This window comes from Ursus maritimus, unplaced genomic scaffold, assembly GCF_017311325.1.
Source record: "Ursus maritimus isolate PB19 unplaced genomic scaffold, ASM1731132v1 scaffold_16, whole genome shotgun sequence".
Classification (NCBI taxonomy): Eukaryota; Metazoa; Chordata; class Mammalia; order Carnivora; family Ursidae; genus Ursus; species Ursus maritimus.
The window spans coordinates 18,201,212-18,225,503 of NW_024424008.1; the positions used below are offsets into that span (position 1 = coordinate 18,201,212).

General features: G+C 37.7%; 1 protein-coding gene and 1 pseudogene across 2 annotated transcripts in view; one reads left to right on the forward strand and one right to left on the reverse strand.

The window, feature by feature from the left end:
- Positions 1 to 24,292, forward strand: part of FOLH1B (folate hydrolase 1B) — a 100,005-nt gene that overhangs the window by 17,084 nt on the left and 58,629 nt on the right. For both annotated transcript variants that reach the window (XM_008704438.1, XM_008704437.1), the window contains exons 5-10: positions 3,872 to 3,997; positions 4,835 to 5,021; positions 14,111 to 14,204; positions 20,070 to 20,168; positions 20,690 to 20,775; positions 22,525 to 22,644. In XM_008704438.1, the coding sequence (XP_008702660.1) occupies positions 3,872 to 3,997; positions 4,835 to 5,021; positions 14,111 to 14,204; positions 20,070 to 20,168; positions 20,690 to 20,775; positions 22,525 to 22,644 (712 nt within the window). The remainder of the gene's footprint in view (positions 1 to 3,871; positions 3,998 to 4,834; positions 5,022 to 14,110; positions 14,205 to 20,069; positions 20,169 to 20,689; positions 20,776 to 22,524; positions 22,645 to 24,292) is intronic.
- On the reverse strand, positions 13,617 to 13,713 carry LOC121102981 (annotated as a pseudogene).

The window sequence follows — 24,292 nt, forward strand, 5'->3', positions numbered from 1 at the left end:
CTGCATGAGATTCTTGTTTGTGTTCAAATATTAGATGAGTTTGTTGGCTGATGTGCTTCATTGGGTCACCTGTAACTCAGCCAGTGCGATGTTAATTTTTTTAAAGTTAGATATGTCTGTGCTTAAGATATTTCACTATAAGTAATCTTTGGATCTGAATTCTCTGGAGTGTGAAATACTGGGCTCTGCTTTAGGCTATTTGAAATGAGCAATTCGATAATGTCTTATAAAAATATAATCTAGGGACGTCTGGGTGGCTCTGTCAGTTAAGTATCTGTCTTTAGCTCAGGTCATGATCCCAGGGTCCTTGCTCAGCAGGGAGCCTGCTTCTCCCTCTGCCTGCTGCTCTCCCTGCTTGTGCTCTTGCTCTCTCTCTCTGACAAATAAATAAATAAATCTTTAAAAAAATTAAAATAAAATAAAATAAAAAATCTAATCTAATTTAGTGGTTCTCAAACTTCGGCATGTACCATGATAATCCAGAAGACTTATAAAATACCAGTTCTTGTTCCCACCCCCTTGAGTTTTGGTAGGTCTTCATAGTTCATTTCCAACAAGGCCCTAGGTGACTGATTCTGAGGGCTTACGAACCATGCTTTGGGAGCCACTGGCCTTGTCTCCCGATTCTGTTTCAATTAACAAGAGCAAGAAGATGGAAGCTTGAAAGAAACGGAAAATTCTAGGCTAACAGTGCAAGATTGTATTTATTCCCAGTCATAGAACAATGGTACAGTGTAAACTTTACAAGAAGATCATTGTCTGAAAACAAAGCTTTTTTCTAACTGACAGTGACAACTTGCATTTGTGAAGTGCCCAGAGGATACATCTATCACCCTTGTTTTATTTTCAAAGTCACCCTTGTTTTATTTTCAAAGTGTACTGTCATTTTTCAACTAATGTCTCCTCCTATCTCTCATTTGTCTTGTGAGGATTGCAGATTATGAAAAGACAGCCACAGCTTGCAGACATTTAAGGAAGTAGTCTCCCCAAAATTAGTGATATTAAATAGGGATCAATTTCAAGTAGGACACTGACACTAAGACAAAATTCACTGAAATTAAATTGGTTAATAACTCTATATTCACAGAATAAGAGTGAGCTCCAGAGAGGGCTAACAATTATAAATGAGACATACAGTGCAGTCATTAATAGTGTGTTAATCCTGCATTGTCAGAGAAAAATATAAGAGCTAAAAGCAATCCCTTTACTGAAGCAAAGATTCAAATGTCACCTTCTCAGTAGACTTAACTTTTTTTCATTTAAAGTTGCACTCGCCCAAGTACTAGTTTACTATTTGCCTATCCTATTTAAACTTTGAAACAATTTTCTACAGCACCTGTCACTTTTTAATATACTATGTAATTTACTTAGTTATTATTTTTATTATCTTATCTTTCTGCATTTCAGGTGAATGTAAGTTCCTTCAAGGACAGGAATGTGCTGTATCCCTAGTTTGTAGAACACTGCTGGATCCATAATGATACATTTTCAACAAGTTTGTCAATTGAATCCTAGAATTAGCTTGCAAACCACTTAATTTTAGCATGTGTTATAAATTTATTGTGCGCAAGCTAGGAGAAATGTAGCAGAAGAGGGAAACAATAAAAATAAAATTATAGGATATGAGAAATTTTCCTGCCCAGGGAGTTCAAACTAGGATGTATGAAGACTTTACAGAGGCAGACATGAGATCATTTTAATGAAATTGGTTTCCACCACCAATTTCTCAGTGTACAATTACATTGGATTGAGAACTACCCCATGGTCAGGTCCTGCTGGTACTTTGTTCCCACTTCCTTATTTATAATAATTTTTCTCTTATTTTTACAAATGAAAGACATCTCTCACCCACCCTAAAACAATATGAAGCATATCTCCAAGTCGTAAAAATCTCTGAGGTTCTGGACTAAGAGACAATAGTGAAAGATTCTCATAAATGGATAACAAGAGATTTGGCAAGTCAAATGGTTTGCAGTTGAACAAAATTAGATGAGCCTAGTTGAGCATCTAGCTGACATCATTAGAATTAACTCAGATAATAGATCAGTGTGTGTGATTTGGGCATTGTAATTTGGAAGGAGTTTAAATAACTTCATGATAATTCTGTAACAAAACTTCTTTCCTTTCCATCTCAAAGTTTCTCGAAATTATGTAAAAACAAGACGTGTGAATAGAACTAATGTGGAGTCCTGTCTCATTCTAGCAATAATTTATTCATCCAGTGACCTGATGTTTTAACATCTAATAGCTTTAAGAGATATATTTCAAGTAAAATTTTATGCTTGGGTATCATTTATGTAAATTGGTAATATTATTAGACTTAGTCTGATACTACTAATAATTAGCTTACTCCTAAAGAATTTTCTTCGTGCATACATCCTGTCACAAGACATTTTAAAAAATTCTCTCTCTTTCTCTCTCTCTCTCTATATATATTTATACACAGACATACGTAAGTATATACACACTTACATATGCACATATACACACACACACACACACACATACACATATATGTATATTCTTAATCAAGGGAAGTTTGGCAGTGATCAAGGAAAGACTTCCAGACTTTCCTGGATTCTAGGTGACAGAAACTGAGATGGAATGTAGCATCCTAGATGTTAATTAAGAAGTGTTCTCTTGGGATCAATAGTTGTGTCAGGGGAGGGAACCTGGATTGAGCAGAGGGAGCAGTGACCCTCAATGGTAGCTCAGGGACAGCCTCTGCTGATCTGAAGGGCATTTCTAGAGTCAGCAGCCCTTCAGAGCTGTCCTGGGTTGGACTAAAATGTCCAAGGCTTTATACTCCCCACTGATCAGTCATGGACTGTGTGACATCCCAGGAAGGGGCATGACTTTGAGCAGGGTGGTTGTCTGTAGCTGAGGAAATTCCTGAAGAGGCTTGAGAACTGAAGGCTGTCTGCAGAGAGCCTTTCTTGCAACTGGAGCAAGAACGTCTTCAGCGAAGGGGGATCTGGGCAGCACATCCCAGTGTCCAGCACAAATATATTCTACTCTAGAATAAAATTCTTTGGGGAAAGGGGGACAAGATAGAAGCTCGAGGAGAAAAGGCATGATAAAATTCTGACTGAAGAGTGTCTTCCTTTTTAAATGGATGATGTAAATCAGTATAGTGTGTATATTCTTTTGGGTTACATACAAAAAGTGATGTAAAAGTGCTTGTCAAAATATTAATAGTTATAATATGTTGGAAATTGCATTTGTTGTAGCTCCTTAAAGGTATGATAAGCAATTTTAGATGTCAAGTAAATATATGAGGGGTGTGTTGTTTTTCAAAATTAATTTAGGGAGTAGGTGAGAAAAAAAAATGAAGGATACTGGTTTAACAGGTCATTTTGCAAATGAGAATACTGAGACTCAGAGATGTTATTAAGACTTGCACATAATCGTATTAATAATATGAAAGCAGACCCATAAGGCAGTTATACTACCTGACCATTCTTCCTTACCTGGTGTTAGAGGAGACCCATTAGGCTACTAGTTGTGAATGTACTTCTAAGAATAAAACTCTTGTCAAGTGTTTCTTAACCTAGGGTGCCTGGACTCCTTCAAACTGCATGCGGCAATGTGTATATTCATATACATTTTGGGGGGAACACTTCTATAACATTATAACCACTGTAAAGGAGACATAAAAACAGAGCTTACTGTTAAATTCATATGTCTGTAAGTCAGCCAATTGCTATAATTCAGGCTCATTTCTCCCTTGCATCTCTTATGTGAGACTGATGCTTTTCTGGCCCTCTTGCATGCTCTTGCCTCTTTCCTCATTCAAAGATGTGAAACAGTCATGCAGAGGAACCTCCTTGTATTAAATCATACTTATATTAAATCATTCCGATCTCAACAGGGTGATCTCGTATATGTTAACTATGCACAGACTGAAGACTTCTTTAAACTAGAGAGGGACATGAAAATCAATTGCTCTGGGAAGATTGTGATTGCCAGATATGGGAAAATTTTCAGAGGAAATAAGGTAAAAATCATTTTTTTCCTTTTCTCCCAATATAAAAAATATATCATATCTTACATATGTAGAAACATATCCTTAAAACTTTCTGAGAACCATGATTCTCTCATATTCTGTAACACAGCCACCTTATGGGGAGGACACATTTACTGGCTTATAGACAGGGGTTTTAAATGGGGTCATTGGAGTTTGGACCAGTGTAGAAGTTCAAGGAGAACAGAGCAGATTTTTCCATACCTGCAAGTTATGCCTGTGGTATACATAGAAAGCATTCATTGGGTTTGTTGTTGCCATCAGTATCTTTGTTTTTTAATATTATCTTTGAAAATATTTACTAAATTCAATTTTAATGTGAATTGTTATTATAGGTAATCAGAGAAACCAAATTCTACATAGCAGTTTTAAAAAATTACTATCACTTGATCTGTTCATTTTTTTCTTTTTTGTGAGAAATTAAATTTCAAAAATATTCCCTTCCAGCCATAAAAGATATAGGAATCTGGTCTGTAGAGTCTGCTTTTTTTCTTGTACATCTAGACTAGTGAAAGAAACAGAAAGTACTTGCTATCACTACTATAGACATTTTCTAAAGCTACAGCTCTGAGGGATGATCCATTCCTAGAAACCCATTTTTATCTTTTTTTTCTCCTAGAAACCCATTTTTAGAACTTGAAGTAGGAAAAAGCAAAAGCTAGTTCTCTATGAAATGTCCTTATTGTAGGTCCAATGATAAGAGATTGAAAATAACATTTGACTGTTCATGTAAGCGTAATTTCAGAAAAGATTGATATTATCAAATCTGGAACAACCAAACTGAATTAAGAGAGACATTGTGCTTTCCAGGTTAAAAATGCCCAGCTGGCAGGGGCCAAAGGAGTCATTCTGTTCTCAGATCCTGCTGATTACTTTGCTCCTGGGGTGAAGTCCTATCCAGACGGTTGGAATCTTCCGGGTGGCAGTGTCCAGCGTGGAAATATCTTAAATCTTAATGGTGCAGGGGACCCTCTCACACCTGGTTACCCAGCAAATGGTGAGTGATTGGGCCTTAATCATCATGGGAAACTTAAAAACATTTTTAAGTGATTTTATTAAAGGTTTTCCAGATGAAGTATGTCTTTTTAAAATTCTCTTTCCATCTAAGAAGTACGTTAAAGAGTTTCAAATTCTGGAAATTATTGGCTTAGGTCCCTTATCTCTTATTTGGAACCCTTGGGCCTGATTCAGATATTTTCAGATATTTAAAAGTAATGTGAGTCATATCCCATATATTGGCTGACACTCAGGAGGCTAGGATAGAATACAGGAAGCAGGCATATAAATATTTTTTGCAACAAAATATATGAATAATCATACTAAGCAGAGGTAAATAATAAATAATAAAAATAAATAATATGGATAACCACATATTTACTCAAATTAGATTTTGCTGTCAAATGAGTTTGCATCAAATCAGGTTTTGATGCCAAGTAAATTCCCTCCAAATTTATGGTTTTTACAGTTTTTGGATTTCCTAGTTGTAGATTCAGGATAGCAGAAAAGAAGTTCTATAAACCCCCAAATTGGCACATTTAAAATTTAGTGTCCAGGGGTGCCTGAATGGCTCAGTCAGTTAAGCCTTTGACTCTTGATTGGGGCTGGGTGTTGTGAGATTGAGTCCCATATCCTGCTCCGTGCTCAGCACAGAATCTGCTTGAGGATTCTCTGTCTCCCTCTCCCTTTGCCCCTCTCCCTGCCTGCACTCTCTCTCTTAATAAATAAATAAAATCTTTTTTTAAATAAATAAAATAGAGAGTCCAGAAAATGCTTATTGCATCTTTGCTATGTAAATACAATAGTGATAACTTTCTAAATTGTTTCCTGAATTAACAGCTTTGTAGTTTTACTGCCTCTGCTTGACCAGAAGAAAGGGAGACAAGAGGGCGGTCTGCCCAGATCACCACACCACTGAGTGAGGGGTGGGATTCCACTTCAGGAAGCCTGGCTGGAGATGCATATGCTTGTATAAGGCTGAAATGCTCCCCTGTAAAACTGTGGATCATTAACAAAGGGAGCCACTTAATTTGAATGTACTCAGCTATTTGATAAAGTTTATAAAAATCTGCGATGGTTGAGTTTATGTGGGTTTTTTTTAAGATTTTATTTATTTGAAAGAGAGAGATAGCAAAAGAGAACACAAGCAGGGGCAGAAGGAGAAGCAGACTCCCTTGAGCAAGACCCTGGGATTATGACCTGAGCGGACTGCAGATGCTTAACCAACTGAGCCACTCAGGCGCCCCTGGGTTTCTGTGGTTTAAAACTAGTTAAGGTGTATAACTTGGATAATGAAGATAATATTTATTCCTCATCTGATTTTTTTGTCAAATTGTAGACTCCTTTAAAGCTTATGTGTTTTGGCTTTATAAATCTTCTTGGAACATAGTACACTGTCATAGATTTTTTATACAACACATATTTTATTTTAAACATATTTTATTTTAAAATATGTATTTTTTAAACAATACATATTTTTAAACAACACATATTATCCTATAATAAAATTACATAAACACACCTGAACTTCACTTCTTTTTTTCCCCCAGATTAAAAAAATATACTTCTCTTAATCTCTGTTTTACAAAGCTAAAATTATAAACATACAATGAACTTAACTAGACTATTTCTGTTAATTATTCTCAAATTTAAACAGTATTTGGGGGAGGAAAGTGGTATCCTTGGTATCCCTATGGGGCTTGCACTTATTAAATTCCCTTTTGTACCCTGTTAATTTTTTTTAATTTTATTTTCCTTTTAGTTTTGCTTTTTATTATGGAATAGTTCTAACATACACAAAAATAGAGATAATTATCAACATATTTTATCAATCTTGTTTCATCATCTCTTCATCCTCCCTTCTTTATTGTTACTTAGGAAAATTTATTTTTTTATTTTTTTAAATTTTTTAAAATGTTTTTTTATTATATTCTGTTAGTCACCATACAGTACATCCCTGGTTTCTGATGTAAAGCTCGATGATTCATTCGTTGCGAATAACACCCAGTGCACCATGCAATACATGCGCTCCTTACTACCCATCACCAGTCTATCCCATTCCCCCACTCCCCTCCCCTCTGAAGCCCTCAGTTTGTTTCTCAGAGTCCATAGTCTCTCATGCTTCATTCCCCCTTCTGATTACCCCCCATTTCGTTATCCTTTTCTTCCCGTACCTATCTTCCTAGCTCTTATGTTCCACAGATGAGAGAAATCATATGATAATTGTCTTTCTCTGCTTCACTTATTTCATTTAGCATTATATCCTCTAGTGCCGTCCATGTTGCAGCAAATGTTGAGAACTCGTTCTTTCTGATAGCTGAATAACATTCCATTGTATATATGGACCACAACTTCTTAATCCAGTCATCTGTTGAAGGGGATCTCGGTTCCTTCCACGATTTAGCTATTGTGGACAATGCTGCTATGAACATTGGGGTGCATATGGCCCTTCTCTTCACTACGTCTGTATCTTTGGGGTAAATACCCAGTAGTGCAATGGCTGGGTAATAGGGTAGCTCAATTTTTAACTTCTTAAGGGACCTCCACACTGTTTTCCAGAGTGGCTGTACCAACTTGCATTCCCACCAACAATGTCGGAGGGATCCCCTTTCTCCACAATTCCTCTCCAGCAATTGCTGTTTCCTGCCTTGTTGATTTTTGCCATTCTAACTGGCGTAAGGTGGTATCTCAGTGTGGTTTTGATTTGAATTTCCCTGATGGCTAATGATTTTGAACATTTTTTTATATGTCTGTTAGCAATTTGTATGTCATCATTGGAGAAGTGTCTGTTCATATCTCCTGCCCATTTTATGATTTGTTTATTTGTTTCTCATGTATTGAGTTTGAGAAGTTCTTTGTAGATCTTGGATACCAGTCTTTTATCTGTAGCATCATTTGCAAATATATTCTCCCATTCTGTGGGCTGCCTCTTAGTTTTTTTGACTGTCTCTGTGGCTGTGCGGAAGATTTTTATCTTGATGAAGTCCCACATGTTCATTTTATCTTTTGTTTCTCTTGCCTTTGGAGATGTATCATGAAAAAGATTGCTTTGGCCGATGTCGTAGAGGGTGCTGCCTATGTTCTCCTCTAGGATTTTGATGGATTCCTGTCTCACATCGGGGTCTTTCATCCATTTGGAGTTTATTTTTGTGTATGGTGTGAGAGAGTGGTCAAGTTTCATTCTTTTGCATGTAGCTGTCCAATTTTCCCAGCACCATTTATTGAAGAGACTGTCTTTTTCCCACCGGATGTTTTTTCCTGCTTTATCAAAGATTAGTTGCCCAAAGAGCCGAGGGTCCATCTCTGGGCTCTCTATTCTGTTCCATTGGTCTATGTGTCTGTTTTTGTGCCAGTACCATGCTGTCTTTGTGATCACAGCTTTGTAGTACAGCTCGCAATCCAGCATTGTCATGCCCCCAGCATTGTTTTCCTTTTCAACAGTTCCATGGCGATTCGGGGCCTTTTCTGTTTCCATCCAAATTTAAGGACTCTTTGTTCCAGTTCTTTGAAAAATGTCCTCAGTATTTTGATCAGGATAGCATTGAAAGTGTAGATTGCTCTGGGCAGCATGGACATTTTAACTATGTTAATTCTTCCGATCCATGAGCATGGAATATTTTTCCATCTTTTTCTGTCTTCCTCAATGTCTTTCAAGAGTGATTTATAGTTTCTAGAATATAGACCCTTTACGTCTCTAGTTAAGTTAATTCCAAGGTAACGTATGGTTTTTGGTGCTATTGTAAATGGGATGGATTCCCTACTTTCTCTTTCTTCAGTCTCATTGCTCAGGTTTAGAAATGAAACTGATTTCTGAGCATTGATTTTGTATCCCACCACATTACTGAATTGCTCTATATCTTCTAATAGTTTGGGAGTGGCTTCTTTTGGGTTTTTCATATAGAGTATCATGTCATCTGCGAAGAGAGACATTTTGACTTCTTCTTTGCCAATTTGGATACCTTTTATCCCTTTTTGTTGTCTGATTGCTGTTGCAAGGACTTCTAGTACTATGTTGAATAATAGTGGCGAGAGTAGGCATCCTTGTCATGTTTCTGATCTTAAGAGAAAGGCTTCCAGCTTTTCCCCATTGAGAATATTTGCTGTAGGCTTTCCATAGATGGTTTTTATGATCTTGAGGAATGTACCCTCTATCCCTACAATCTGAAGGGTTTTAATCAGGAAAGGATGCTGTATTTTGTCAAATGCTTTTTCTGCATCTATTGAGAGAATCATATGATTTCTGAATATTTCTTTCTGGATAAAATCCAAGACCCCGATCGATTTGCGAATGTTGAACCACCCTTGCATCCCAGGAATTAATCCCACATGGTCATGATGGATAGTCCTTTTAATGTACTGTTGGATTCTATTAGCCAGGATCTTGTTGAGGATTTTGGCGTCCATATTCATTAGGGAAATCGGTCTGTAATTCTCCTTTTTGAGGGGGTCTTTGCCTGGTTTGGGGATCAAGGTAATATTGGCCTCATAGAATGAGTTTGGTAGCTTTCCTTCTGTTTCTATTTTTTGAAATAGCTTTAGGAGAATAGGTATTATTTCTTCTTTGAATGTTTGGTAGAATTCCCCAGGAAAACCGTCTGGGCCTGGAGTTTTGTTATTTGGAAGGTTGTTTATCACTGACTCAATTTCTTCATAATTAATTGGCCTGTTTAAGAAATCAATTTCTTCCTGTTTCAATCTTGGTAGTTTATAGGTTTCCAGGAAGGATTCCATCTCTTCCAGATTGCTTAGTTTATTGGCATATAGCTGTTGATAAAAATTTCTAATAATCCTTCCAATTTCAATGGTGTTCGTCGTGACCTCTCCTTTTTCATTCATAATTTTAATAATCTGGGTCCTTTCTCTTTTCTTTTGGATAAGTGTTGCCAGTGGTCTGTCAATTTTATTGATTCTCTCCAAGAACCAGCTTCTAGTCCTGTTGATCTGCTCTACTGTACTTCTGGTTTCTGCTTGATTGATTTCAGCTCTAATTTTGGTCAACTGCTTCCTCGTGCGTGGATTAGGCCTGTCCCTCTTTTGCTGTTCCAGCTTCTCGAGGTGAGAATATAAAAACTGCATTTTAGATTTTTCTGTTTTTTTGAGTGAGGCTTGGATGGCTATGTATTTCCCCATTAGGACTGCCTTTGCAGTATCCCATAGGTTTTGGACCATTGTGTTTTCATTCTCGTTGGTCTCCATAAATTGTTGAAATTGATTTTTGATTTCGTGGTTTATCGAATCATTCCTGAACAGGAAGGTTCTTAGTCTCCAAAGTTTGAGTTTCTTCCAAATTTTTCTTCCTGGTTGAGTTCCAATTTCAGAGCATTGTGGTGTGAGAATATGCAGGGAATAATTTCAGTCTTTTGGTATCTGTTGAGACCTGTTTTGTGTCACAGAACATGGTCTATTCTTGAGAAAGTTCCATGGGAATTAGAATAGAATGAGTATTCTGTGGTTCTGGGGTGTAGTGTTCTATATATATCTATGAGGTCCAACTCATAAAGTATGGCATTCAAAGCCGTTGTTTCTTTGCTTAGTTTTTGCCAGGGTGTTCTGTCTATTTCTGATAGTGGAGTGTTGAGGTCCCCTACTATTAATGTATTTTTATTTATATGTCTCTTTATTCTGGTTAAGAGTTGGCTTGTGTATCTTGCTGCTCCCCTGTTGGGGGCATATATATTTATAATTGTCATATCCACTTGTTGGATACATCCTTTAAGAATAATATAGTGCCCTTCTGTGTCTCTAACTATAGTCTTTAGTTTAAAATCCAATCTGTCTGATATGAGAATTGCTACCCCAGCTTTCTTTTGAGGTCCATTTGCATGAAAGATGGTACTCCATCCATTTACTTTCAGTCTGAATGTATCTTTAGGTTCAAAATGAGTCTCTTGTAGACAGCAAATGGATGGGTCATGTCCTTTTATCCAATCTGCAACCTTGTGGAGTTTATGGGAGCATTTATGCCATTTATATTGAGACTGATTATTGAGAGATATGATTTTAATGATGCCATGTTGCCAGTAAAGTCTTTGTTTCTATAGATTGTGACTTTCTGTTCTGTATCACTCTTGGGGCCTTTTTACCTTTATAGAACCCCCTTAATATCTCCTGTAGGGCTGGTTTCGTGGTTACGAAATTGGTCAATGACTGGCGATTCTGGAAGGTCTTTATCTCTCCATCAATTCTGAATGACAGCCTTGCTGGATAAAGGATCCTTGGCTGCATGTTTTTCTCTGAAAGAGCTTTAAAAATGCCCCCCCCAACCCTTTCTCTCATTCCAGGTCTGTGTAGACAGGTCTGATGTAATTCTGATACCTTTGCCTTGGTACATGAGAAATTTCTTTGCCCTGGCCGCTTTCAATACTGTATCCTTGGATCTAATATTTGCAAAATGCACTATGATGTGATGTGGTGTAGGTTTGTCATGGTTGAGCTTGGTAGGGGTCTTCTCTGCCTCTTGGACAAGAATGTTTGTTTCCCTTGCTTGATTAGGGAAGTTTTCAGCTACAATTTGTTCACATTTCTCTTCTAGATCTCTGTTTTTCTCCACCCTCTCGGGGATGCTGATGATTCTGACATTGGAACGTTTCACTGAGTCAGTTATCTCTCGTAACCTACGTTCCTGAGCATGGATTTTTTTGAGTCCAGATTCTATTTTAGCTTTTTCTTATACTAACCCATCCTCCAATTCACTTTCACGTTCTTCTGCCTCATTCACCCTGGTCGTCAGAGCCTCTAGCTTTGACTGCATTTGGCTCATAGAATTTTTAATTTCTGCCAGATTCACTCTCATTTCTGCCCTTAGAGATTCTATATTCTCATTAACATTTTCGTTAATACTTTGTTCAAGTCTACACATCATCTTGACCATTGTTACTCTGAATTCCATTTCTGATAATTTGGTTATACCCATAACCATTAGTTCTGTGGCAGAGGCCACAGACTCATTGCCTTTTCTTTGCTGGGGGTGATTTCTCCTTCTTGTCATTCTGATGAGGAGAGGTTGCGGGGTTGTCCAGAGCCCAAATTATTGACTGGGACACAGGCTGTGCACCCTTGTTTTATAGGGATCTTAGGGATGTGGGCTTCTTGATTTTTCAGTCTGCCTTCTGGGGGAGGGGCCTGCTGCGCCGATACTCAGGCAACCCTGTTTGGGTAGAGTCTCCTTGTCCCCTGCGAGGGGGGATGGATATGGGCACACTGTGAGATGGTATTTCCAGGCTTTTGTTCTCTGGAAGCTTTCCCTGGCAGTTTGCTCTTCCTCTTCTGAGAGTCAGATCAGCAGTGGCCGAATCTCAGCCTCTGTTTCAGAACTGGGATCGCGGACCGTTCTCCACTGATGTTCTAGCCACTTTAACTCTGTTTCTGTTGGTGCTGCTCAACCCTGCGGTGTTTCGGGACGTGTGCCCCACACCCTGCGTCCCAGCCCTCACTTCCAGGGCTGGCTCTTTTCTGTCCTTTGTGTTTCTAACACCGCCAGCCACCAGCCACCAGCCACCCCCGCGCGCTCCCAGAACTGCTGGTCTCAGTCTGGTTCCAGTGAGTGCACCGGAGGTCCAGTTTTCAGACCGGTCGCGCATGTTCCCTGGCTCACGGTCTCTGTCTGCTGTCTCTCAGGTGCCGGTCTGCGAGTCCACCCACTCCCCTGTGCAGGTGGCTACCACTTCCCGGTCCCTCCCCCTTCCATTAAGCTTCCAATATCTGTTGGCAGTTTCATGGCTCCCCTCTTTGTACCTCAATACTCAGTGCTGGAGATGTTCATTTGTAGAGATCCAGATGTATCTTCCTGCGTCTCAGGCTGATTCCGTGGATGTTCGTGCTGGTCTGGTACCTACCCAAGTCGACTCAGCGGACTGGCTGAAAAAGGGGTCCCCTACTCCTCCACCACTTAGGATACTTTTAAAATAAATTCCACATAACCTATCATTAATTCATTTTACCCATAAAAAGAATACACTTTTAAAATCACCTAAAGTTCTTATTAGATAATTTAAAATTTGGAGGAAAAGTGGAAAAATAACATATTTTTTAAATCTGAAGAAATTACAGTATGTTTTTATTTTTAAGTAGAGTTTACATATAATAAAATACACAGTTCAATAAAATTTTTTAATTGCATATATCTGTGTCACTCATAATAAAATACAGAACATTTTCATGACTCCAGAAAGTTCTCTTGTGCTCCTTTTTCTGATCAACTGCCTTCTGGTATTTCTCACTATTGATCAGTTTTGAATTTCATATACATGGAATCAACATACATTCTCTCTCTCTTTTTAAGATATTATTTATTTGAGAGAGAGAGAGAGCATGGAAGGAAGGGTAGAGGGAGGAGGAGAAGCAGGCTTCCCACTGAGCAGGGAGCCCCACATGGGGCTCAATCCCAGGACGCTGACATCATGACCTGAGCCCAAGACAGACGCTTAACCAACTGAGCCACCCAGGTCCTCTCAGTGTCTATTCTTTTGTACCTTGCTGCTTTTATTCAGTATGATGATTTGAGATTTATCCGTGTTATTGTGTGTACTAATCATTTGGTCCTTTTAATTGCTGAGAAGAATTCTGTGTGACTATACTACAGATTGTTTTGTTTTTTTTTTAAACAGAACACTTCACAAATTTGCATGTCATCCTTGCACAGGGGCCAAGCTAATCTTCTCTGTATCATTCCTATTTTAGCATACGTGCTGCACCAGATCATTTATTCCTGCTGCTGTTGACAGACATCTGCACTGTGTCCTGTGTTTGGCTGCCCGAATGCAGCTGCTATGAACAATTTTTACAGGCCTTTTTGTGCACATATATTTTCCTCTTCCTTGGGGAAATACCTATGAAAGTAATTTTGTGTCCTCGTGCACAATTCCATATAACCTTATTTTCAAAAGAGTTATCCAAAGTGACTGTGTATTTTTACACTCTTGGAAGGAATGTGGGAGAGTTTCACTTGTTCCACATACTAACATTTGAGATTGTCTTTTTAGTATGACAGTTCTAGTAGATGCAATATAAGAATGTGTTTAAGATGATTTACAGAAAAAAACTTTTGAATGGGACTGAATTTTTACTAATGTGTGTTCCACTTTTTTTCAGAATATGCTTATAGACGTGGAATCACAGATGCTGTTGGTCTTCCAAGCATTCCTGTTCATCCAGTTGGATACTATGATGCACAGAAGCTCCTGGAGTAAGTTTGTGAGAAACAAACAGATGGCTGTTTGGATATTGCTCTTTATTGGCAGTCTTCAACTATCGGCAGTATTCAACACCTGAATATTTCTTCAATATTCAGAAATACGGAAATTCTCTTAAATGGTAGAACCTACAATTTTATCACCATTTTAAAGAACAGTTGATCTATTCTGGAATTTACTTTACGTAGTGGTATCCAGTGTGAGAGTCATGAAAATGAGACTTTCAGTTCTCCAACTGCAGGGGGCGTGATTGATCAATGGAACTAGCTACTGTGCTTTGAAGTCTGTCACCCTGTGTGTGTCAAGGCCATGCTTCCCACAAGCATTCCCCTCAGTGACTGGTTGCAGCAGGGTCACTAAAACAAGCCCATTACTGGGCGGCGCAGGGCTCCTGTCATGGGAGACTTTAGCTCAGGATTCCACAGCAGGCTTGCTCAACTAGATGCCGCCACCCACCACCCTTTTCTTCCTTCTCTTTCTCCTTCACTCCACATGAGACCTGCATTGTAGTCTGTTGGATTTTTCAGCTTTGTCCTACCCCCCACCTTACTATTTCTCTCACAGGCTTTTCCCCTAAGAAATCTCTTACTCATCTCATCCTCATATTGTCCACAACTTGAGCGACCTGGAATAACACAGTGTGAGAGCAATTCCATCTTATTTTCCTCTTTATGCCTCTTCCCCCTTTGCTTTTCTGACATTGGAGCCCTTTCCCCTTTCCTGCCATGCTTTCTCCCATCTGCATGTCCCTTCTTGTCCAGTCTCCTTTAGGAAGGAGAGAGCATGACTTCTCTGTAAGTAGAATTGTGAGAGAAGCATCTGGCCAGGTAGTACCGTTTCTCAAATAAGAAGGCATTCTTAATCATTTTATTCCAGTCTCCATAAGAAGACTTTTCATGACCTAAAGCAGTGCCCTTCTTTTACAGTTGAGGAGGCTGACATTCAGAGAAGTGGAAGGATCTGTCCCATTTAAGGGCAGACTAAGGAATAGCACCTTGGTCTTTTTTGCTTTTGAGCTCTTAGCTTTGCCACATGTGTTAGAATTCAAGATCCAGGCACAACTTTTGAGGGCACTATGGCTATGTGTTTATCTAAACATATTTATAAAGTCTCAATATTTGTGATATTTAAAAAGATGAACGTGATTGTAACTACTTATAATAGTTGAAAACTACAAATAACGCAAATCTTCAATAATTGGTAAGTAGTCAGATACATCACTGGCTATGATAGTGCATGGGGCCATTAATATATGTGTTGTGCAAGAATATTTAATGATATGGAAACACAAGTATGCTATACTACTAAGTGGAAATGGCAGGTTTATCTAGATATCTAGAAATCTATAGATATATTTATATATAGACATGCAGAGATATAAAGAGAATAATCTCAATTATGTAAACGTTTTTTAAAAAATGAACTTGTATTATCTTTGTAATTAAAAAAGAATGCATGGAAGGAAAGAAGGAAAGATTATATAGAATTGATTTTGAGGTGTACTTAACTATGTCTACTATTTGCTCCAATTAACTAGGTCAATGTCACCTATGACCTAAATGTGGACTAGAATTACTTGATCAGAAAAAAATCACAAATGCAGTTTGCCTCTAATGTATTTAATTTAGCCTCTTTAAGCCATCTTATAAATGCAATCACCATTAATAACATAACTTCCATGGAAAAGTGCATTTTGTTTTGAAAACACCATAATTAAAAATGAACTTAGAAAGCACAATCTACTTGGATAAGGAGATGATCTTTATATATTAAAAGCAGGAAGACAGGTCCAATTTCTTTTCTTTTTTTTTTTTTTAAGATTTTATATGTAAGTAACCTCTACAGCCAATGTGGGGCTCAAACTCACAACCCCAAGATCAACAGTCACACGCTCCACTGACTGAGCTAGTTGGGCCCCTCTCCTATTTCATCTTCCACACTTTCTAACATATAATGAAACATTCTACATGATTGGAATTTAGTCTTATACATTTTTTTCAAAGAACATATAATTTGTTTATGATTTTCACTGTGTTTATTTACTCCCTTTGCACACTTAGGTTAGGAGTATGCTCATTGTCCCTGACAGTCAATTCTCAGATGCCCACAAATGGTTAGCCATTTAACATTATGTATTAATTGGAAAAGATGTTTTACAAGTTGGATACATCATAAAATGAGAGTTTCTTAAATGTATGAGAAGATGAGGAGAGATATAAAATCATATTAATGGTCCAAGAATGCTGAGAATTTCATATCTGAGATGTGAGTTAAAGTAAAGCAAAAACACATTTACTTGGGTGGGAGGGATTCCCATCTATACTGAAGGGAATGTGATTAAATGGTTTTCATTTGCCTCCCTGAGTAACAACTAGGATTATGATAGCAACGCCAACAATAATGACAGCAATAATAATAGCATCTATCATGCTATTATTTGTCAATTTTGTTGATCTTATCAAAGAATCAACTTTTGGTGTCATGGGTTTTCTCTGTTTTTTTCCTCTGTTCTCTAATTATCTTTGTTACAATCTTTATTATTTCCTTTCTTATGTTTGATACAAGCTTCCTTTTTTTCTTTATTGTCCAGTTTTTTAAGGTGGAAGACTAGTTTATTGATTTGATGTCTTTCTACTTCTTAAATATAGATGTTTATGGCTATACATTTCTCTCCAAGCACGGCTTTAGGTGCATCCCATAAGTTTTGATATATTGTGTCTTCATTTCCATTCATCACCAAGTATTTGCTAAGTACTCTTGTGATTTTTTCTTTCAGCCATTGGGTATTTAGGAGTCAGTTGTTTGATTTCCATATATTTGCATATTTCCCAAATTCCTGTCTGTTATTGATTGCTTAATTATTTCTTTTGTGGTTGGGTTAGTAAACAGATTACATAATTAATTAAAGCATTGCATAATCTCAGTCATTTAAATTTATTTAGACTTATTTCACAGCCTAATATATAGTCTATCCTGGTAATATGTTCCATATGCACTTGAGAAGAACGCGTATTCAGCTGTGGTCAGATAGAGTGTTCCAGATGTGCAACAGGACATTTCTGGCTTGCTAGCTTCTTCAGCTCCAAGTCTGGGGAAATAAGCCAAAAAGGAAACTGAAGGAATTCACCACTGTGTCTTTTCTTGTACTCTGAGATCCCAAGTTAGTTTGTTTTCTTCTCTCCACCCTTCAGAGCCTAATGTTTGTTTTCTGTATACTTATGGTCCAGAGAATTTAGTTGTACTTAGCAGGAAGAATAGGGTAAAGCACATCTCCATTTTTCCAGAAGCAAAGTTTTACTCCTTTTCAAGCTTCTGTCATGGTACCCTGGTTATCTTATACCACAGCCAAAACAATCACCATACCTTACACTTGCTCTATACTTTTCTGCATCTGTACCTCTTTATACCATATTTTGTACCTGGAACGCTCTTCACGTCATCTTCCCATGCCCAGATCTTAACTCATCCTTTAAAATTCAAACAAGTAAAACCTCTAGAAAGTGTTCATGATCCCACAAGCTAAATCAAGTTTCCTTTTGTCTATATTCTTTACCACTTTTTCTATCATTTGTCTTGCTTTGTTTTATACTATAGTTGGCTTTATACGTATTTTCTTCTGATTAACTTCTGACTATACTCTTTGGTAGAACCACGGTGTCATGTACATATCTGTGTTCCTTAGTGAGTAGAACACATTGTCTTGAACATTGTAGACAATAAATCTTTGCCAAATGGACAAATAAAAATTAATTTGCTACAGGATATAGATTTTAAATGCAATGCTTTTTATACATATTTGTTGAGCATCCCTTATCTGATTAAATCTTTTCTGAGACATTTTCAACACTTACTTTTATTTCCTGAAGTTTTTATGGTCTGAAAGTTTAATATTCAACTTTTTAATTTTCTTGGAATTTATGTTTTATTTATAAAGTGAAGTAAGTACCTAAAGAAACTTATATCCTTAATTATATCAATAATATTTATTGACTAAAACTTCTATTCTCCATAGATGTATGATATTTCCTAAACTGATACATCAGATTCTTACATACAGCTGTTATATTCTGTTCCAATCATCTGTTTACTTGTCCTTGTGGGGCACTACAATTTTGGCTTTATATTTTATTATTTTGTGGGAATATGGACTATTCATTACCTTCCTTATGTTATAATACACAATTGACTGTTATTCTTCCTGATGAATGTACCTTCTTTTGTTTCTCATATTTTTATTTTGAAAAGGAAATAACATTTACACAGTTCAAAATTCAAAGGAGTATACAGTAAAAGGTTTCCATCTTACCCATTTACACCCCAAAAGCAATTAGTATTGTTAACTTACAATATCTCATTATAGAAATATTTTATGTATAATCAAGCATAGGTATATCTTTCTTCACTTATGTTCTACAACATTTTTGCGTACTTAATGCTCTGCTGTTTTGACTGATTATGCTTTCTACCCATGTAAAGTGTCTCTTCACGTTAGTTGATGCTCTTTGTGTGAAATTTTATTATAAATAGATAAACAAATTTTATAGTATGTTACTTGAATTTATGTTTATTAGCCAAACTCCTGAGTGAGATAGGGAAAAAAGTAAGCATTTACTCTCAGAGCATTTTAAAACAGAATATTACTTGTAATTAGTTTTTTATGAGAAGATAATTTAATCGATTAGTATTGTGTGTGCAGTAGATTCTAGGTCAGGTTGAACTGTTCACATGTCCTCGAAGAGGCAGACAGGGAACAGCTGCTGTGTGTAGGCACAGCACAAACGAGGGAGCTGCAGAGCGTGCTCCGCTGCGAAGCCTAGGGTGTATGGGGGTCTGTGAGGACAGATAAAGTCATAAAGTATAGATTGATCTTTTCCATGCTCTTAATTTTCCCCTGAACCACATTCTTCTGTTAGCTCCAGTTTAGCAAGGGGACATTTGGTTTCCGTGCCTAAATCAAGAATAAGTCAATCAGTGCTCTTAAAAGAGTCATCATCCTTCCAGATATGTTGAAGTAAAACCACAAGAACCCCTTCATTCCATACACATTATCATATTATCTTTCTCAGCCACCTGCTGAAAAATAACCAGGGCTAGTGGCATGTGCTGGCAAATCTGCCTGAATCTTTCTACCTTTTTACATTTTTTAAAAGATTTTTATTTTTTAATTTATTTGACAGACAGAGAGCACAGGCAGAGGGAGAAGCAGGCTCCCTGCTAAGCAGGGAGCCTGATGCAGGGCTTAATTCCAGAACCCTGAGATCATGACCTGAGCTGGAGGCACTTAAACTACTGAGCCACCCAGGCGCCCCTCTACCTTTTTAAATTAAAAAAAAATAGAATGAAGCTTTTAGGGCCTGATAATTGAAGTGTAATCCTTTCCTTTGCTCTTCTTCACTCCCTAATAGATGTGTGTGAAAGGACTTTGTAAAAGATGACCATATGCATATTTGGGGATATATTTATCAGTGAGAGAAATAATAAAATAGAAAATCCCAGAGTTTGATGTCAGAACTCTTCCCCCAGTGTGTGCCCTGGAAAGCACTTTTTGTAAACTAGCTTTCTGTTAGAAACTGGGAACGCAGAGTCTAAATTCTTACCAGATGTTTGACCCGCAGCTGTGCCACTTACCAGCTGCATGACCTCAAGCATGTTACCTGTCTCTCTAAGCTTCAGGCCTCTCATCTTTGAAGTGGGAGTAACAGTAGATGCCACCTCATAAGAGCCATAGTAAGGGGTAAATGGCATATCCCTGACTCATAGAAGCCATTATGAGCAGGCACTCCAGAAAGCAAGCTCACTGACATTTTAACTGTTAGCTCCAAAGTGTTCCTTCAGCTAATACTTTTTGCGTTCAACAGGAAAATGGGTGGGGCAGCACCGCCAGATAGCAGCTGGAAAGGAAATCTCCAAGTGCCCTACAATGTTGGACCTGGCTTTATTGGAAACTTTTCTACACAGTTAAGAGATTATTTCTATTGTAACTCTCTTTGGGGGGAGGAAACCTTTTTTCAAAAAAAAAAAAAACAATTACGTAGGATAACAGAAAAAGTAAAATACATCTAGTACCAGCAGGAAACAAAACCACAGGTTGTACAGGGGGATACATTTAAATCGTATCAGACAACTGGACAATGGAATCCTTGCATGTGTACATTTAGAAATGAAGCATGGGAGACTATGGACTCTGAGAAACAAACTGAGGGCTTCAGAGGGGAGGGGGGTGGGGGAATGGGATAGACTGGTGATGGGTAGTAAGGAGGGCACGTACTGCATGGTGCATTGGGTATTATATGCAAATAATGAATCATCGAACTTTACATCAGAAACCAGGGATGTACTGTATGGTGACTAACATAATATAATAAAAAAACATTAAAATAAAAAAAAGAAATCTTTAGAATGATGTAAGAGTTAAAAAATTGTGGGTCTCAAAGCTTTAACCAGTATTTTCAGAATGTGTCCTTTATTTTTGCATTAGAAAAGTCAAGATGCACATCCATTCTAACAACAAAGTGACAAGAATATACAATGTGATTGGAACTCTCAGAGGAGCAGTAGAACCAGGTAAATTAATCATTTGCTCAGCAAATATCAATTGAGCAATTCTTCTGGGCCAGGTACTGTTCTGAGCTCTGGGAACACAGGGTGAACAGAGCACAGCAATTCTTTTTTTTTTTTTAAGATTTTATTTATTTATTTATTTGACACAGAGAGAGAGATAGCCAGTGAGAGAGGGAACACAAGCAGGGGGAGTGGGAGAGGAAGAAGCAGGCTCCCAGAGGAGGAGCCTGATGTGGGGCTCGATCCCATAACGCCGGGATCACGCCCTGAGCCAAAGGCAGACGCTTAACGACTGAGCCACCCAGGCGCCCCAGAGCACAGCAATTCTTTGCCCTAATGGAACTTATGTAAACACAGAATACATAAATATGAGGTAATTTTGTATTGTGATACATGTTGTAAAGAAGAGGAAATGTGGGGTTAGGTTGATTAGATGCCCAAATGTTAGTTAATGTTAAGCTGTGCATGCTTCAATTAAAGGATCAAGGGAGGAAGGGCAGGGAGAGGTCATTTTGAAGTATTTTCTCAGGATTTTCTGGATTTGCTTACCATGTATTTTGCTTGGGGAAATATCTTCATGATAGCTACAAGCATCTATATAAAAGATAACACTCTTAGAAAATTAAGGTAACCTTGGGGTGCCTGAGTGGCTCAGTCAGTTAAGCATCCAGCTCTTGACTTCGGCTCAGGTTCTGATCTTAGGGTCATGAGATCAAGGCCCGAGTCGGGCTCCATGCTCAGCTTAAGAGTCTCTCTTTCCCTCTTCCTCTGCCCCACCCCCTCAACCCTGCTCATGTGCACTCACTCTCTAAAAAATAAAAAAAGAAAGAAAATTAAGGTAACTTTGAATTAATGAATCCTTTACATAATTTTATTTTCCATTGAAGTTCGTGAGATATATAGACACATGATTTCCACAAAATTTCAGATGACCTACAGATTAATACATTTTATAAATAGTCTTCATTATGTTTCAGTTCCTTAGGAATTATGGTTATATATTGGTTACCAACAGGCATACAGTTAAATCACATATTTTTCTTAGAAGCAGCCAATGCTTTCTTTCAGGGGTAAAGAATATTGGTATGCTTTCAGTGAGTACTAAATAATATGTAATGGACAATTCATTGAATCTTCCTAAGTACCTGTTTTGTGCCAGCTCTGTATTAGGCATGAGGAATGGAGGGGTAAAATGAAGACATGAGCCATGGATAAGAAGCCATATATTCAAGTGTGGTAACTGCTTTGTCAGATATGATAGGATTGCTCTAGGAGCTGGATTGTGGGAGCAGTTTCTTCCCATTTGGAAGCTAGGAAAGAGTCACAGAGGGGGAGAATCGCTGAGCTGTACCTTGAAAATTGAGCAGAAGGAATAGGAAGTGGAGAACTTACTACGTGGCCACTGCGTTCTCTTACTCTGAAAATACTGGAAGCAAATTGATAAGTAGGTAAGAGAGGAGTATCAGAGAATTATAAAAGGAGGTGCATAGAATAATTTCTATACTTTTATACTTATCATTACTTCTATACTTATGATTACTATCATACATTGAAGTATATATTTGCTTATCACATTCATATTTTCTTCATACATCAAAATCAGAAAAAAATAGTATATTTACACAGGTCTTCAGGAACCTTGGTATCTTTCTTTGAGTCATGAGTGCTCTGTATTTGGTGCTCTTGAGTCATTTGCAGTTTGCTCCACTGTTGACCTGGTATGACAAGTACTTTTGTAATGATACTTTCTAGACAGATATGTCATTCTTGGAGGTCACCGTGACTCATGGGTGTTTGGTGGCATTGACCCTCAGAGCGGAGCAGCTGTTGTTCATGAAATTGTGAGGAGTTTTGGAACACTGAAAAAAGAAGGTAATATAAACAAAGTAAAAAGATCGGCCTCTCTGAATCTCAGTGTAGTCTTCTCTAAAGTGGGTAAAATTACCACCTTCTCACAGGATTGTATGAAGGGTCAACTGAGAGGATGTGTGCAAAGTATACCATCTTAGTAGCATCAAGTACTTAGTAATACCTATTAGCATAGAACAGCTTTCAATAACTAGTGGCTATATTACTCATCTGGGTTAGTTAATTATATTGTTTATTTATTTTTGCTTATTTATAGAATGTTTACATTATTGATATTCATAAAATTATAATCTGAAATAAAGGAATTCTGCTGTTAAGGGTTGCTCTTGACAACAAAGAAGGTGGAGGTGGGTTTCTTCACAGGAGAGGACAAACCAAAACAGGTCATAAGCCAAATTGTACTGATCAGAGAACTGTCCTCGCACCCTTCTAACCTCACACGTCAGGTCAAGTGTCCCAAGTAAGGAGATGGAAGCTTTCTCAGAAAACTACTGGTCTCGCTGCCTAATAGGATTTCTCGAATCTTTGCTGTTTGCATTCCCACACCCCCAGCCTTGGTTTGCCCTCTCAAGATTTAGGTTTCTTCTCCTAGCACCAGTGCTTTAATTGTTTTAGAATCTTCCTATGAAAACAAAGATAAGATTGATTTCAAAAGGCTACTTTTTAAAACATATTACACCTTGAGAGCAGAAAATCTACTCTGTGTACTGACCCTGCAAATGAGGGTTCGGGGCTGGAAATGTGATCTATGATTTTTTAGCAGCAGTAAAAACAATGGCAAAAATATGTTAAGTGTGCATTGTACTCGTTTCCTCAGAGAACCAGTGTTTTCACGTGTTCTCTGTTTTGAACTCCTAGCAACCAGGGAGAAGTTTAGTTATTTCTGTTCTCACATCACCAATAAGCTAAACAAGGTTTATAGAATCCAGTTGTATAGCTAGTGAGTTGTGTAGCTGGTGTGTGGCAGAGTCAGAGAATCAGGGTTTCAACTCGAATTTCTGGCTACCAGTCCACAAAGCCACGTCTCTCTTTAAAACAAAATGGTGAGGAGCTATATTCTTTTTTCCGCACAGCCATCTTATATTTTAAAGACACAAAATTATGAAGGCTTGAATCTACATAGCTCATGAATTAGCTAGTGTTTAATAGCAGTGTAAAACAATGCCATGATTTTTCAATAAGATTCCCTATGATGAATACAAAACATCACAGTGACAATGATAGCATGCCAAAAGAATGCAATGATAAGGAATAACAATTCATAGGAAATTTGAATAATATCATGAACAAACTTGACAAAAATAAAACACTGGACTCAGCTGTAGGGATACACATTCTTAAGAAGCACAAATGAGCTATTTACTGAAATAATGACAAGTTTTTGGAGCATGCATGAAGTGCTATATTTGTAAACATGACTCCATTCAATCTTCCCCCAAATCAAGTAATATCTTCATCTTTACCTTGCTATTCCTGGGGTACAGATGAGGAAAGGGAAACAGAGAAAGCTTGCGTAACTTCCCCTCAGTCCTACTGCTAGTAAGTGAAAGAACTGGGAATTGAAATAAGATCTTTCTTTAACTCCAAGGTCAGTGTTTATAACTCCCAGCCACATCACCTCCTTGTTGAGTGATGCTTAATTATTGTAGCA